We start from the raw sequence: 17,850 nt of genomic DNA on the forward strand, positions 1-17,850 counted from the left end.
TAGAAACAAATGTCTATGGAATCATTTTTAGATCAATACAATTTTTGGGTCCCTTTTGCAGCGATAAAAGAAGGCCTAGAGTAGGTTTTTCTTTTTTAATTAAAAAAAGTGTGCTGCAATGCACTATAAGTTATGATCTTAGTAACCAATTTGGCATATGATCCAATTCGGGCACGTGAATCGAATCTGTGGATTTGCGATTTATTTTTTCCCAATTAGAATTCATGAATATATACCATGGTTACCGGGAGACCCGTCTCCCCCCTAAAGGTCACGTCTCGGAGACCTTTCGCGTCTCGGAGACTTTTTGCGTCTCCGGAGACCTCAAAAAAGGTTGGAGACTTCATGACGAAGTTTTCTGAAGTCTCCCCGTCTCCTAATCCAAAAAGTGAAGTCTCCCCGAAGTCTCCTGGTAAAATATAAATGTAAAATATAATATTAAATAATTTTATATATTTTAGCCCTCATTTTAATGTTTTTAATACAAAAATTAAGACCACTGACAATTTAAATGATTAAATCATTTAAAATATTTTATTTAATAAATTAATAACTTTAAAAACATTAGAAACACTTTTAAAAAATTATTTTTATTCAACAATTTAAACGATTAAATCATTTAAAATATTTTTGGAGAGTATGATAGCTGAAGACCTTGAGATGGATGATCACAACCTTGTGGAGTAGATGATAGTACCATCAACACACTAATACTAGATATATTTCTGTTTTTTGTTTATTGTACAAAGTGTTCATTTTTGTTTGCATATCAGCAATTCAGCATCAAACTATACTTTTTTGAATTTAAAATTTGAATATGTAATGATAATCTCAGCAATTATCAATCTGATATGATGGTGATCATATGCAATATTCGAAAAACAAATATGTCTATGAGATACAATATTGTGATCATGTGAGTTTTGAAATCTTTGACTCTATGAGTCTATTTTAATTTTCAATGTGACATTACTATTATTATTTACTTTAGTCTTACAGTATTACTATTTTCAAATTTTTTATTTACTTTTAGTATTAGACTCTTTAAACTATTAAAAAAAAAAATTTTAAAAAAAATTTGCCGTCTCCAAGTACCCCCGTCTCCTATTTGAAAAATTGTCGTACCGGTACCAGTACCAGTACCGGAGACCTCAAAGTCTCCCCGTCTCCCGGTGACCTTGATATATACATATATACACACACAATGAAAGAGTGAAATAGAGAACAAATTTGAGGTGTACTGTATTTGGATGTGAAATAAAAGGTCATTGTAGGGTTAGAAAGCAAAAAAAGTATTTAAAAAGTTCTATTAAATATGTACTTACTTAAAACCTTGGCGTGCCTGTTGATCCTTGAGGTTTTGTGCCAAATTCATGCTGATCCAGGCAGGACCCTTGTTTTACACAGGATTCACAGGCCGCGAATCTGGATGAATCCAATGTGTAAAACAAGGATCCTGTGTAAAACAAGGATCCTGCCCAGATTAGCACGAATCCAATAACTAAGGTTATGTTTCCTAGTTAATAAAAGAAAATTTTAATTTAAAGCAGATTTGAGTACTTATCAATTAGTGTTTCTCTACTATGTTCGTATATTCTAGAATTTAAAAGTTCAACAGCTCTAACTGGCTTTTATTTTTAACCTATCTAATTTTGAATTTTTATGATCAGAGCTTGCTTACCATGCTATAGAAGGTTTTCTAGAAAAGAGCACCTACACAAAATCACCCTTTAATGCCTTAGGTTTCCACACCAGTTTCTGGAAGAGATTGAAGTTGAACTAAGCTCTTGGATAGCAAAATTATTGGGCATGTATTTCAATATTGTGTGATATTCTTTTTTTATAGGTAATGGGCCGAAGCTTAGATTAATTATTATTATTTGTTATAATTAATTAATATTATGTATTAAGATCCAATAGACTCAAACCCAAGACCTCCCACATGAAAGGCTCACAAGTTACCATAGTGTTATAGGCCCTTTCCCATAGTTACACCGGCCTTGGGGACACAAGGACGAGGGGACAAAGGGGCCTCAATTTGGGGATGGCAGGGGGACGGCAAGGGTGAGGGGATTGTATATGCTATATAGTATATACTATACATGTAGTACTTGAAATGATAGTAATGAAAATATATATAACAATCTATGAGATTAAGATGTAAAAATAGTAAATACTAATTCACTAAAATTTGAATACTTGAGTCTTGAACATTGAACATGAAAGTGGAACATTGAGCATTGAACAATAAACATTAAAATTTTATATACTTGAAAGAGCAAATGAAAGAGTTTTAACTTCTATTATATAAATATTAACTAATAATAGTCATAGATATCAAAAGTATGAGTATCTCATCATAGAGATGATTACATTGAGCAACATGATATGATATTCAATAGGCCCAACAGAATATTAAAACATGTTTAAATTTTTTAAACAAACTTCAATTTTGTTTGGTTGGACAGGGCACACCAAGCTGTCCCTTGGAGGGGTCAAGGGACTTGTTCTTGTCCCCTGTCCCCAAAGTGGATGTGGGGATGTCCCCCCATCTCCGGCGAGATGACAACCCAATGGTGGCGCCACTGGGGACACATGAACGTTGTCCTTGTCCCAGGTGCGTCAATGAAAAAGGGCGGGTCCCCTGTCCCAGGTACGTCAATGAAAAGGGCAGGACACATCCCCGTGTTACAATGCTCTTGCCTTATTTCGAATGAAATTCTTATACATTTTATTATGACTATTTTTTCAAGTACTATATTATATTTGCACCATTGTTCCCCCATTGCCCCCAAATTTTGATCCATAATAACCCCAACCCTAAACCCTACCTTGAATCTCCCCGTTCTTAAACTCTATGGAACATAGCTTTCAACCTTTAAGAAAGTTGGCTTATACCCTAAACCAACATTCATAACTAATAAAAACACAATTAACAACATACTTTCAGCTCTTCACAATTTTCCTATGTTCCCCGGGGACGCGTACCCGGCTTAAAACCCCCCGTTTCGGGGACGAGGACGTCCCGGGGACAGGGGGACGGGTATGGGACATCCCCCAGCCGTCCCCAAATTCCCTTTTTTTGCAGGGGACGTCTAGCCGTCCCCCGACCGTACCGAGTACAACCGGCCGTCCCCCTTTTTTGCAAGCTCAAATCATTAAAAAAAAAACATCTGTTGTGTCTTTTTTGGTCGGCTAGTGGGCCCCACTCCAAAAACCCTAAAATGCATATAACTCAACACATTTAAATTGTTTTAACCATTCTTTGGTTTTCATTTTATGTTGCAGTCGGCTGAAGTTTTCATTTTGCAAGTAGAGGAGGTAATAGTTTTGCTTCCAAGAGCTTGACCAAGGGTTTGATCTTCTATTTTGTCCACCAAGTAAGTATAAAACTCTTTGTGCTTTTATCTATCATTTTTTTAATAAATTTGTAGCTTGCAAAGTCTGATTTTTTTTTTTTCATTGTTTCAGCTCATATATCTATTCAATTGCATATTTAAACACAATGAGCAGCAGTGGGAGTACAAGTAGTAGTAGTGAAGAAGAAAATGTAGAGGTTGATGTTGTTAGTAGTGACACTAGGCAAAAACCCAATCCTAAAGCTGATTTGTTTAAATGCCTTTCCGACATTATGAAGAATTTTGCGAAGGGTCCTTTCAATAGGAAAAAACCTCTTCTCCAATATGTCACACTTAGGCCAAAAGATAAAAAGAATTCGGGAGGGACTAGGGTGTGGGATTGTCATGTTTGTCTTGATGATTTTAGGGGCAGCTATACAAGAGTGAAGTCACATTTTTTAGGTGTTACATGCCAAGGAGTCAAAGCTTGTCCTAACCTAACCGATGAACAAAAATTAGAATGTCAAAGATTGCACTTAGAGGCTGAAATGGAGGGGCAAAATTTGACAGTGACATCACCATCCATTCCCTCACAATCATCTAGGCATATTTCATCTGCCATTGGTACTAGTGGCAGCCCTAGTGGGTCTAGAGGGAAGAGAAAGATAAGTATTAGTGAGAAGGGCTCGGTGCAAAGTATGTTTAATGCACAAGCAAAGGAGAAGTGTGAGGCATCCATTGGTAGATTCTTTGTTGCTAATGGTATCCCATATAATGCAGCCCGTTCCACTTATTATAAACAAACGGTGAAAGATATTATGAGCATGAATTCCTCATTTGTGCCCCCCGGTGAGTATAAGCTATGAACCACTATCCTAGATGAAGAGTACTCAAAGGTTGCTTTATTATTTGAGGATATGAGACGCACTTGGGTTAGGACAGGCTGCTCTATTGTGATGGATGGGTGGACACAGGCTACTTTATTGTGATGGATGGGTAGACCGATGTTAGACATCGGCCACTCATCAATATCATTGTCACATCCCCTGCTGACTCTTATTTTTTGAGAGCCATAGGTTGCTCAGAAAAGAAGAAGGATGCAGATTTTCAGTTCACCATTTTGCGAGATGCCATAGAGGAGATTGGGCCCTCTAATGTTGTACAGGTTATCACAGATTCTGCACCTGTGTGCAAATCAGCAGGTTTGATGATAGAGGGTGCTTATAGGCACATATTTTGGACCCCCTGTTGTGTTCATTCCTTGAACAATGCATTGAAGGACATAGGGAAGATTGAATGGGTGAAGCAAGCGGTGCTAGAAGCTAGAGAAGTGCAAATGTTTATTTGCAACCACCACACTTCACTTGCTCTATTCAGGTCCTTCTCTAAGAAGGAGTTCCTCAAACCAGCCGAAACAAGGTATGTCAATTATAATTATAGTTTACTTTTAGTTTGTTTTAACTTTAAGTTATTTAAAAAAATTATTTATAAGTTTACTTACATGTGATGCTTTTTGTTTTAAATTTTAATCATTAATGTTTAAGTTTAAATTTTAAATTTTTAATTGTTGCTATAGGTATTGCACATATTTCATCTTGATGGAGAGGATGATTGAAGTGTATGAGGCCCTTCAATTGATGGTGGTGAATCCAGAGTGGGGACGATGGTCTCATTCTAAGTCTACTGAAGGAAAAGCGGTGAGGCAAAGGATCCTTGATGAGAGTTGGTGGTCCACAATGAAGTAAGTTGTTGGTTTTTAAATTTACTATTAGTCTTTTGCTTGCTGATTTTCCTACTAATAATCTTAAAATTCTTAAAATTCTAATTCTGATTTTTTTTTTTTGGCATTTTGATCTTGCAGATACATTTGCTCTGTCATAGCACCCATTGTTGATGTCATTAGATATGCTGATACTGATGCTCCTAGTTTAGGAGAGATCTATGAGACTATTGACAACATGTTGGGTAAGATGAAGAGAATTGTTGTGGCAAAGGATCCTACATTGTGCTTTTATGAGGAGCATATTAGGCCTATTGTGACGCGGAGGTGGAACATAATGAATACCCCGCTTCATATGGCAGCATTTGCTCTAAATCCCAAATGGTATGCACAATTGGGTGGAAGGGGCCTCCCATGTGATGATCCTGAGGTTTTGGATGGCTTCACAAAAGTAATTGATAAGATGTATTCAGCTCAAGATGCCTCTACTCTTCGTGCACAATTCCTTGACTTCACCAACCTTTGTGGCCCAAACTTGGGTAAGCCACAAGCAAGGTTGGATAGAGTTGTTTTCACACAGAGGGATCCTATTGGATGGTGGACTTGGCATGGGAGAGATACACCTGAGTTAAAGATACTTGCCAGTCGCCTCCTTTCACAGGTTGCTAGTTCTTCAGTTGCAGAGAGGAACTGGTCCACATATACATATATCCACTCTATCAAGAGGAATAGACTTACCTCTAAAAGAGCGGAGAAGCTAGTGACAGTGCATCATGCTCTTCGACTTGCCGATCGCCAAACTCCAGAGTATAGGCAGACACCAGCTTTGCGATGGGATGTTGAGCCTGAGGATGTGGCCCAGATAGATGAGGATGACATAGCACTAGGACTGGTTGGGGTTCCATTAGATGAGACTACGCTTCTTGTGGAGGATGACAGTGAGGAGGATTTTGATTTTGATGCCATGGATTAGTAGAGGCAAAATAGGAGCAGCAATCTGCTTCATTTTCTATGTTTTTCTTTTTATGTTGAACATGAACATGATTATGATACATTGATTATATGATACTTATTACTTTATGGCAGCCTATAGCTTTGGGCATATTTTGATTTTGATTTTCAGATTTATGATTTATCATGCTTATCATTATGAGTCTTATGATATTGACAATGGTTAATAACTTAATGTTCATTGTTCAGTGTTCTCTGATATTTTATTGATATGCATTTTGAGAATTGGATACTAAAATACTAAATAGTAAAATACTAAAATCGGATATTATTCATAGATGGCATTCAAATGTTGTATGTTATGGTTCTATACATGCTTTGTGCTTAGTTTCATATGAATGACATGTATATTTACAAATTTCAATGTATATACTATATTTTAAAATTTTTCTATATATATAGCCGTCCCCGTCCCCAAAATTGCTAAAAAAATTTGCCGTCCCGGAAACCCATCCCGCCGTCCCCCGCCGTCCCCGTACCGGAAACTTGGAGGAACATAGCAATTTTCTATTTGTTCTCAAATTCTAGCTTCTTGTTTCCATGTATAGTAATGTCCCCATTTCCAGCCCGAGTTTTCAAAGAACAAATAATGTAAATAATCTATAATTATATTGAAATGAAATGTTATACCTCAATGAATTAAAAAGAAGAGAAATGGTTGCAGAAAAGAAACGAACAAGTAGGAATATGCAAATCTAAATTTGCAAAAAAAAAAGCATTAGTCAAAGCTACATCCATAAGACTAAGTACTTCAAAGGATGGGCATTCTACTTGGAATTGTCTAATTATTTTGATGCCTTAGCTAGGGCTCCACCTAAAAATAATCTAGTGCCTCATCAAAAGATCATTCTGAACCCTAACCCATGTAACATACAAGGAAGCAAGGAAGGTGGTTGGACATTGGTCTGCAATAGCCAAAATAGAGTCCACATCCCCAAGCCATGGATAGGGCCTACCTCCAAGAGAAGCCAAACGTGGCCACAAGAGCAAACGCAACCCCTCTAGGCAAACATCATCCATCGTAGTCAAATGAGCTGGCAAAGGTCAAAGTTCATATCCTCCCTTCTAATGTGCAAAGCAATTTTGATTTCCTTATCATCAACAATGCTAGTTTTAATTACCTCTGGGAAAGCTGTAGAAAATCTAGGTCGGTTGCATTCTAGGTTAGCAATTAAGTATCAAACTACGAGATCTCCAACTGGTTCTCTAAGAAAATTAAAGGTGACATACATACCACTAACCTTCAGAACAACTTTACTTTTGTCGAATGCTTAGATCATAGTCTAAAGGATAAATTTCTCAATGGCCCCTCTCTATTTGTTAAAGGTTTTGTAATCTATTTCTTTTCTTGGAAAACTGATTTTAATTTTTTGCAAGCATGTCCTCTATTTGCATATCGATGGATTGAATTTCCTGACTTCTTGGTCAAACTTATGAACAGCGACATTCTAGGCCAAATTGGATATTTTCTTGGGGGCTTTACAGGATTACCAAAAAAATTTCTAACATCCAACTCTATTAAAATTATGGTCGATTACCCTGCAAGTAGGGTCCTTAAAATGCTAAAAATAAAATCAAGCAACTCAATCTATGAATTATACTCCTCATTTTTCAAAGGCGATATTCAAGCCAAGATCCTTTTCACAGACCCTAAGATCGCAGAAGAATTCTACAAAGATTCTAATGTCGCCAGGGTTTCTGCCAATCAAGATTTTCATATCAAATTTCTCAGCAATGCGGGTTATTGGCTTTTTAAATCAAGCTTCTGTTAGAAAGTAAAGTTCACCAAGATAATTCGAAGGGGGGGAGTGAATCAATTATCATATCAATATTAAACCTTAAACATGTGAACAATATAATCTGCAACCATAAGAAGCTACTCATACACAATAACACCATATATGTTAACTAGGGAAACCCTTGATTAGAGGGAAAACCCTAGTGGGGATGGTACCCACAAAATGATGTACTAATATAAAAGTTCTTTATAAGAGGATGGACTCTGTTACGAGCCAATAAATTACATTTAGTACATATCAATCCCTGTGAGGAGTTTCCAACCCTATTAGGAGTTGCAGAAGGAAGATGGACGCACTATCCAAACAATTTCAGGGGCAAGACCACCAAACTCACTGTCGAACTAGCCTTTGTATTATTCCTTTCAGAATAATAGAAATGAAACTAAACTCTGCAACTCGAACTCTTTCTCTGTCCTCTTACTATGCCAATACTGCACCAAATACTTCTCAGATCTCAATACCAAATCTTCAAATTCGCTTCACACTGATCCCTTTGATTGCTTACTCACATTTACCAACTTTGAATATTACTTTCACAATTCGTACTTACATACATTGCACACTTCATCACAAGGAAAATAACCTTCCTTTATACCATGTCCTCAAAATTATTTACTGAGTCGGCCTTGAGGCTTTTCCAAATTAATTATAATAGGACCTCATTAAGATATTACAATTCATTACATCTTCTAACAATTACAAAACACTGTTGGCTCACAATAATTACAACTTTTCACACATGTGATCTCTAACCTTGCGCACTCGTTGACGTCATCATCAGGCTATCTACTATCACTCTCTAACTTTGCTCATCATGATTCTATCCTTATTAAGAGATACAATCCAAACACCAAAAATTGCTTCTCAAGTACTTTGTCTCCACATTGTCTTCTGTAAATTACAAATAACTTTCACATGTCTTCGACTTTCTGCACGTGCACTTGTCTACATCATTAGGGCATACTGTAGAACATATCCTCAATTGCGCTTGACCTCATCATCAATACTCAATTTGTACGACCTCGTTCTCTATCTACTACTTTGTCAGACTCTACAGAAACAATACTATGTTGACATCAATGACAAACATAGTCATTAATGCAACATGTTAATCATGCTAACAATCTCTCTAACTGTTCTAGCAATGCTTTGGATACTCCCCCAAAGGAACACCATCAACATTCATGCTAACAATCTCCCCCTTTGGCATTAATGACAACATAGATAAAAAAAATCTAAGCTCCAAAAATACCAAATCCATCTCTGCTGCTGCCACTGCTCATCTTTTCAAATTCTCTTCATCAATCAAATCTGAAACTCACAGGAACAACTCTTCATCTGTGCTTCCTCATGCTTACATGGATGTCATTGTTTGTTCACACTTCTCCCCCATTGATATAACTCGATGTGATCATCTTCCTTCGGTACATCACTCCCCATCACATACTCTCCCCCATTCATAGGAGATGTTTTTCATGCATTCTCTCCCACATTGGCATTAATGACAAAGGCATAATTATGTCAATCAATTGCTCAAAGTCTTCAACCAGCTCAAGTGTCCAAAGACACTGTTTCATATCAGCTACCAAGAGTCCTTGATGACTCTGCTTAACCACAAATACTCCCCATACAGGAAGCATCAATATTCAGTCCAAATAAAAAATAGTGCTTTGTACCACTGGAATGATGCACTCTTTGCATCATTTACTCTAAAGTAGGCAGGGGCATAACCCCATGCATACCTTGTAAATACTCAAATGTATCCTTAGGCAAAGGCTTCGTAAAAGTTTCTGCAATCTGCTCCTTTGTATTAACATCTCTAATCTAATTTCCTTTACAATTTTCTCTCTTAGAACATGATACTTAATCGATATATGCTTAGTCTTAGAATGTAACACAGGATTCTTAGACATACTTATTGTACTTGTGTTATCACAATGTATGATAATAGGTTAAGAAAGCTCTATCCCAATATCCTTCAACATTTGTTTCATCCACATGATTTGATTGCAATTGTTTGCTACTGCCACATACTCTGCTTCTGTTGTACTCTGTGAAATACAATCTTGTTTCTTGCTGAGCTAAGAAACCAATCTTCCTCCAAGGAAAAATGCTCCACCACTTGTACTCTTTATGTCATCCATACTCCTTGCCCAATCCGCATAAGTATATGCAAACAGAGTAAAGTTGTTTGATCTGTCATACCATAATCCAAAATCAAGTGTACCCTTCAAATATCTAAATATTCTTTTTACTGTTGCAGTGTGATTCCTTAGGGTCTTCTTGAAATCTTGCTACTATACCAACTGCATTTTCTATATCTGATCTTGTGTGAGTTAGATATTGCAAACCTCCAATCATGGATTTGTACTTCTTCTGCTCAACTGTAGGTGTCTCATCTTTGCTAGATAACTTGTGACCAGCTATCATAGGTGTACCAATAGGCTTACAACTTTCCAAGCCAAATCTCTTCAACAAATCTTTCAAATACTTAGTCTGTGATAAGAAAATCCCATCATTGTTCTGCACACTCTGTAAACCTAAAAAATATTTCATCTCACCAATCATGCTCATCTCAAATCATTCTTCATTTTATCAACAAACTTGTCACTTGCTTCATCATTACCTCCAAAGATCATGTCATCCACAAATATCACAATAATCAACAAGTCGTTCTCAATTTCTTTCAAATATAAGTTACTATCTGCAGTACCTTTCACAAATCCTAACTTTGCCAAATACTTGTCTAACCTTGCATATTGGTTTCTAGGTGCTTGCTTTACTCTATATAATGCTTTCTTCAACTTGCATACCATGTCTCCTACTGTTTTCAAGGGGAATCCTTCAACTCCTCAATGTAGACTTCTTCAAGTTCTCCATTCAGTAATGCTGACTTCACATCCATCTAATACACTTTGAATTTCTTACTAGCTACATAAGCCAAGAACATCCTTACTGCTTCAATTCTGACAACAGGTGCAAATGCCTCTTCATAGTCTAGACCTTCTTGTTGTGAATATCCTTTACATACCAATCTTGCTTTGTTTCTCACAGCCTCACCTTGTTCATTCATCTTGTTTCTGAAAATCTATTTAGTTCCTATAACATTCTTATCTTTTGGTCTAGGGACCAATTCCCATGTCTCTTTCTTCACAATATGATCTAGTTTTTCCTTCATTGCTTGAATCCAAATATGATCCTTGCATGCTTCATCTACACTCTTTGGTTCAACTTGAGAAATCCAACATAATTCTTCATGTACTATGTATCTTGTCATAACTCCTTTTTCTTTGCTTCCAATAATCTGATTAGCTAGGTGATTCTTTGTCAAATTCTTGTTTGGTCTAGCTGTCAATGACTCAATTCATACTTCTCTAGGTTCAAACCTTGGTTCTTCCCTCTGTTCTACAACTTGAATATCATCCTACAAATCATTGTTAGCCTCAAAGAAAGTTTCAATATTTTTTGGGATAGGCTAAGGATTAACTTCTTCATCATCAGAATTATAATCAAGCATTCTCTCTTTAACTCCAAACTTCTCATCCACTTTCACATTTGCACTCTCAACAATAGTTTTAGTTCTTTGATTAAAACATCTATAAGCTTTGTTTTTCAACGAATAACCAAGGAACATACCTTCATCACTTCTTGCATCAAACTTACCAATCTCATCATCTCTCTTGACATAACATTTACTTCCAAAAATTCTAAAATATTTTACTGATGGTGCATATCCAAATCATAGTTCATAAGGTGTCTTGTTCGTACCTTTTTTGATTTGTTCTTTGTTCATTGTATACATTGTTGTATTGATTGTTTCTCTCCAAAATGTCTTTGATACATCATTTTCAAACATCATAGCTCTAGTTGATTCTATCACAAGTCTATTTCTTCTCTCAACAATTCCATTCTGCTCAGAGTCTTTGGAGCTAATAGTTACCTCTTAATGCCATTCACTTCACAAAAAGTGTTAAAACTCATTCGAGGTAAATCCTCCACCTCTATCAGGTCTTAAACATTTAATCTTCAATCCAGACTCATTCTCAACTCTATTCTTAAACAAATTAAACTTCCCAAATGCTTCAGACTTTTATTTAAGGAACGCTACCAACACCATCCTAGTAAAGTCATCAACAATAATCATGAAGTACCTTTCACTATAGAATCCTTTTGTCTTAGTAGGACCAATCAAATCTGTATGAACAATCTCTAATTTTGCTATTGTGGTAAACTCTTGCTAGGAAAGGAGCTCTTCTTCTACTTAGCTATCACACAAAATTAGTAGGCTTCACAATGTTTGGTAAATCTCTAACAACAAATGTACTACTTGCCTTCGCAATATTATCAAAATTTATATGACGAAACCTTCTATTTCATAACCAACTGTTATCAACTTTTGCAACCAAACATGTCATCTTTGTAAGGTTTAGCTGAAAAACATTACCTCTGGATCTTGTATCAGTGCCAATCAACTTACCATCTTTGTCCTTAATAATGCATGTCTTTTTTGTGAATTGTAACTCATATCCCTTATCAACTATCCATCCAAAACTCAATAGGTTATGGTTCAATCCATCAACAAAGTAAACATCATCTATGTTAGTTTTTCCATCAAGAGTAATAGATCCTATTCCCTTGATATGACAAGCCACATTGTTACCAACCTTGCCAATTCCTCCATATGACTATTAAACTTAACAAATTTATTCATGTCACCAATCATTTGACGTGAACAACCACTGTCTATGATCCAATCAGCTTTCTTCTCAACCTATGACACTAGGGCTTTCTCTTCTCTGACTTCTATTTCAGGAATTTCTTCTTCTATGGCTACAAATCCTAACTCATCATCTTCATTTGCATACAAACAATCTCTAGGCCTTCTAGATTTAAAAATTCTTTTTGTAATTTTTCACTCTTTTAGGACACTTAGAAGCATAATGACCAAACTCATCACAAGTCCAACATTTAAAGATTTTCTTACTGTCTAGTTCTCTCCTCACAATGAATGAATGTGATTTTAATGACATCCACAAGACCACAACAGTCTATGGGAACAGCAGAACGTGCTAAATAGATTTCATATTTCTTTCCATTACGCAAGGCAATTCCTTCTTCAGTCCTTCTGTCTTCCTTAGATTTGGATTTGCTACTACTAGCATAATCTCCACTAGTGCTTGCACTTCTTGAGAAGGAAAGACAGACACTTAATGCACTAAAAACAGTTTCCACTAGGCAAATCTCCAACTTGTTTCAAGTTTACTTATGTTGCTTCCAATCTTCCAAGAAGAGTCTGGTAAATTTCTCAATACAAGGTATTACTTGTTCAATCATTTGCGTTGTCTGCTTGAATGGTGGTGTCAAGGTTTTCAAGATCTTCTATATGATCTCATCTTCATCTTTAGATCCATTACAAGACTTAATTTCTGCAACAATTTCTAATATTTTGCCAATATAACTTCTTAGAAATTCATCTTCCATTATTTTAGCCTCTTGAAACAAACATATCCAATTTTGTACTTTGATTATTTTAGCATGCTTATCACCTTCAAAAGTAGATTCTAAAGCTTTCCAAATTTCATGAGATAAATCTAAGGATTTTACTTGACTGTATTCATTTTTAGAAGGAGCTAACAAAAGTGCTTCTTTGGCAAGCATATTACACATAAATAGATCTCTTTCAAATTCGCTGCATTCTTCAAGTTTGCTTTCTTCCACAATCTTCTTTCCATTTTTTGTCATCAGCCAATATCCTAGACCCATGCATAACAGATGTGTCTTTATCTTCTCTTTCCAGCTGCCATAGTTAACTTCATCTAACTTAGGACTTTCTTTTCTAAAATGACCCGCCATTGATCTCCTTCAATTGTTAAGCTTTTCTTTCAAGGACCTAAAGCTTTGATACCAATTGTTAGAAAGTAAAGTCCACCAAAATAATTGTAGGCTGAATCAGTAATCAGATCAATATAACTTTTATCAACAGGTATTAAACCTTAATCAGCAACCATAAGAAGATACTCATATAAAAGTTCCTTGTAAGAAGATGGACTTTGTTAGGAGCCAATGAATTACATTCAATACATATCAGTCTCTAGTAGGAGACTTTGAATCCTTGTTAGGAGATTCCAACCCCGTTAGAATTTGTAGAAGGCAGATGGACCCACTGTCCAAACAGCTTCAAGGGCAAGACCACCGAACTCACTGTCCAACTGGCCTCTGTATTATTCCTTTTAGAATAATAGAAATGAAACTAAACTCCGCAACTCAAACTCTTTCTCTGTCCTCTTACTATGCCAATACCACACCAAATACTTCTCAAATCTCAATACCAAATCTTCAAATTCACTTCACACTGATCCCTTTGATCGCTTACTTGCATTTGCCAACTTCACATATTACTTTCACAATTCGTTCTTACACACATTGCACACTTCATCACAAAGAAAAAAACCTTCCTTTATACCATGTCCTCAAAATAATTTACTGAGTCGGCCTTGAGGCTTTTCCCAATTAATTATAATAGGACCTCATTAAGATATTATAATTCATTACATCATTTCACAATTACAAGTCGGCTCACAATAATTACAACTTTTCACATGTGCAACCGCTGACCTCGCGCACTTTCTGACGTCATCATCAGGTTGTCTACTATTGTCTAACTTCGCTCATCACAATTCTATCCTTCTTAAGAGACACAATCCAAACACCAATAACCACTTCTCAGGTACTCTGTCTCCACACTGTCTTCTTTAAATTACAAATAACTTTCACGTCTTCAACTTTCTGCACACGCACTTGTCCACATCATCAGTACATATTGTAGAACAAATCATATCCTTAACTGTGCTTGACCTCATCATCAATACTCAGTCCGTACGACCTCATTCTCTATCTGTTACTCTGCTAGTCTCTATAGAAACAATACTATGTTGCACTTTAATGTTTTAACTTTAATCACTTAAGTAAAAATCTCACTTTTCAACCCATTTACACATGACATGTAAAATGTTAAGTGTAAATATGTAATGGACCCCAAAAAGTGAGATTCACTTAAGTGAATCAATTAAACGTGTGCCAAATATAAACTTTAAGTTGTACAAGTCTCTCACACATGTAATTGCACCCAAGAAGTGCAATGTTGCTTGTATTTGCACCCAACAAGGCATTATACAAGAAAAATGTAAATGCCCAGGAAAAGTGCAACCAACTCTAGACTTGGACTTTCATGGAACGAGAAATATGAGAATGCCTTGGAAAAGTGCAATTTGCATATAAAGGTAAATATGTGAAGTGTAAATGGTTTCATAAACCGCAATCTACACATTGCCTTTGTTTTTTAAACATGTAAAGCACCATGAAAAACACAATTTGCATGGGAAGCCAAATCTGCAACATGCAATATGTTTTCTAAAGCCCGATTTGCATTGAAGAAGTCATTTTAAATATGTAAATGCTCTGGTAAAGCCCAATTTTCACCAAAAGCTTTCTTTTAAACATGTTTTCCTCCTTCCTTTCAGGCATTTGAGTTACATATGCTTTCTCATTGCATATGCATCATATTTTAAACATGCACTGGCCCATGCAAATCCCGATTTTGCTTGGACTGTGAGTTTAATACTCTTTCCTTGCATTTTGAATATGCATTTGCTCACAAGAACCCTGATTTTGGGTGTTGGCAAAAACATCATATGTCTAAAGGCTGGAAAAGCCCGATCCACGCAAATACTCCATTTTTACACAAGATTGCATTTCTCTTGGGCATGTTGCATTTGCTGCACTTTCAAACACATACATTTGCCTCTCAAAATGCGATTTGCATTTGAGGAGACATTTTCAAACGTGTAAAGCACTTAGAGAAGTGCAATCTGCATTGTGAAGGCATTTGCAATCACATTTGCATCATTTAACACATGCATTTGCACATGGAAAACCCAATTTAGGGTTGGATTTTGAATTTTTCAAAGGCATTTGATCTACACATGCAAACACACTTCTAAAACCCAATTTTGGAGGGGAAAGTTTCATTCCAACTTCTTCTTGCTCCAAGTTTCGCTCCTTGCAAGTAAGTGTAAGATTTGGGTTTTGCTTGCATTTCTTGATCATTTTGCTTATTTGTTGCATTCTTTTGCTTTGTCTTCCATTTATTTAAATGCAGCCCTAGATTTTTGTTCCAAGTTATTAAATAAGTTAAAAACTCTCATTCTCTGTAAATGCAAAGGTTCTTCATTCCAAAAACAAATTTGCATACAAGGGTGAAGTGTTGAAACTTATCAATGTTGAGTCAAAGCAAGAGGTATTTTCTTCATTTTCGTTTTTCATTTTTGTATATGCTTTGGTTGCTTGTCGTTGTTTGTTTTTAGTTTGTTTGAAAAGAAAAGTTGGAATTTTCCCCCAAAGAATGCAAGTACCTTTCATGTTTCCATCTTCCATATCCAATCCATCTCCAAAATTCATCCAAACTCCACATTTCCCAAATATGCAATCAGACTCCTAAAACCTGATTAGATATTTACACGAGGTAAAAATGATGAGTTTTCACCACATGTAATTGCATCTCAAAAACCCGATTTTGGGGAAAATGTTGATGTTTTTTACACAAAACTCTCATCCATACTCTTCCAACTTGCATTCTTAGCCATTCAAAACAAAATCTCTATTTTTCCTACATCAACCCACCTTGTAAAACCCGATTTTGGCCATTTTGCCCAAATTACAAGCTGCTCCAACCATTTACAGCCTTCTAAAGTGTTCAATAAATATCTAAATCATACTTTGAACACTTATCCTTCATAGATCCGTCTTTGTAACTCAAATCCCAATGCTTTCATGGATCCAATCCCATTAGATGGCGTTTTCACCCTTTGGAACTTTTATGTTGCAGCTCAAGATATGTCCGAAGAATTCACACCTTCAAAAGGAAAAGGCAAAATGAAGTATCAATACGACAAGGAACTAGCACATAGTGCTCCATCTCAAGTTTCGTCCTCCTTGGATGAGATCACGAACATGGAGATTGGTCATGTTGACATGGCGAATTTCTTATAGAGGATTGAGATGTCTTCTAATCAAGACATGTTGCAGATCAAGTGAAGTAATATTCACTTAGTCTCTACCTTTCCCATGGAAGTCCTTGAGCCTGAGTTCATATGGGAATGTGCAAACCATTTTGGTGCCAAATCTAGAATGGTCAAAGATGCAGATGGAAAAGTTGATTTCAGCCTACATCTAGATGTAATAGAAAAGATTTTCACGGTTCGTAAAAGTCTAAAGTGTGTAGATCTAACAAAAGAAAAATCCTTTCAGTTGTGGAATGAGAAAAAGAATGATTACCTCAGGCAATAAGTGGTTGATCAACAAGAGAGAAAATTCCTCTAAATGGCCTAAAGAAATACAGAAGTCTGATTTCTCCCAAGAAGTCAATGACTTGATCACTCTTTTGAGCAAAGTTTGTGATCAAAGTTTGTGGCCTCAAAAAATCCAATCACTTTGAGCCATGGATGTATAAGTTCATCTACCACATTCTTGAAAGGAGAGAACACATCCGCTGGGGAGACATCATAAGTACAACAGTATGTGAACAATTGGTTCATGTGAAGAGCTCTCTCTCATTCCACATGAATTTTTATCTAGTTTACATTGCTACAAATAGGTGGACATTCTCAAGACTCTCTACCAAGGGAGAGAGGGCCCTAGTTCCTATCTAGAGCTATTAGGAGCAGCTTACTCTTACACAGAGTAAGTACCATTATAGAAGGGTACAAGATGCCTTCTATGGGCATTTCAAGTGTCGCTTTGACAAATAGTTGACAACAAAGAGGGTGTCATAGGAAGCATAGCAAAAGGTGAGTCAATATAAATGTTTGTTCCTACAGTTTCTAACTTTCACCTACATGAGAGTTGGCTGCTTCGAAGGAGAACTGTACACTTTACCAAGATATCCTACTGACAGAATATTCCTCGTGGAATTAGCAAGATGGCT

General features: G+C 36.2%; 2 protein-coding genes across 3 annotated transcripts in view; one reads left to right on the plus strand and one right to left on the minus strand.

Annotated features, from left to right (window-relative positions):
- Positions 1-17,850, minus strand: part of LOC149556076 (cytochrome P450 714C3-like) — a 63,034-nt gene that overhangs the window by 27,002 nt on the left and 18,182 nt on the right. The gene's annotated exons all lie outside the window — the stretch shown is intronic.
- On the plus strand, positions 3,291-6,191 carry LOC149556078 (uncharacterized). The gene is made up of 4 exons (XM_089833730.1): positions 3,291-3,380; positions 3,472-4,757; positions 4,915-5,079; positions 5,200-6,191. Exons 2-4 carry the CDS (start codon positions 4,546-4,548, stop codon positions 6,029-6,031), a joined length of 1,209 nt encoding a protein of 402 aa, XP_089689856.1. The 5' UTR covers positions 3,291-3,380; positions 3,472-4,545; the 3' UTR covers positions 6,032-6,191.

This window comes from Cupressus sempervirens, chromosome 5 (genome assembly GCF_028749045.1).
Source record: "Cupressus sempervirens isolate cs-2001-9-10 chromosome 5, ASM2874904v1, whole genome shotgun sequence".
Taxonomy (NCBI): Eukaryota; Viridiplantae; Streptophyta; class Pinopsida; order Cupressales; family Cupressaceae; genus Cupressus; species Cupressus sempervirens.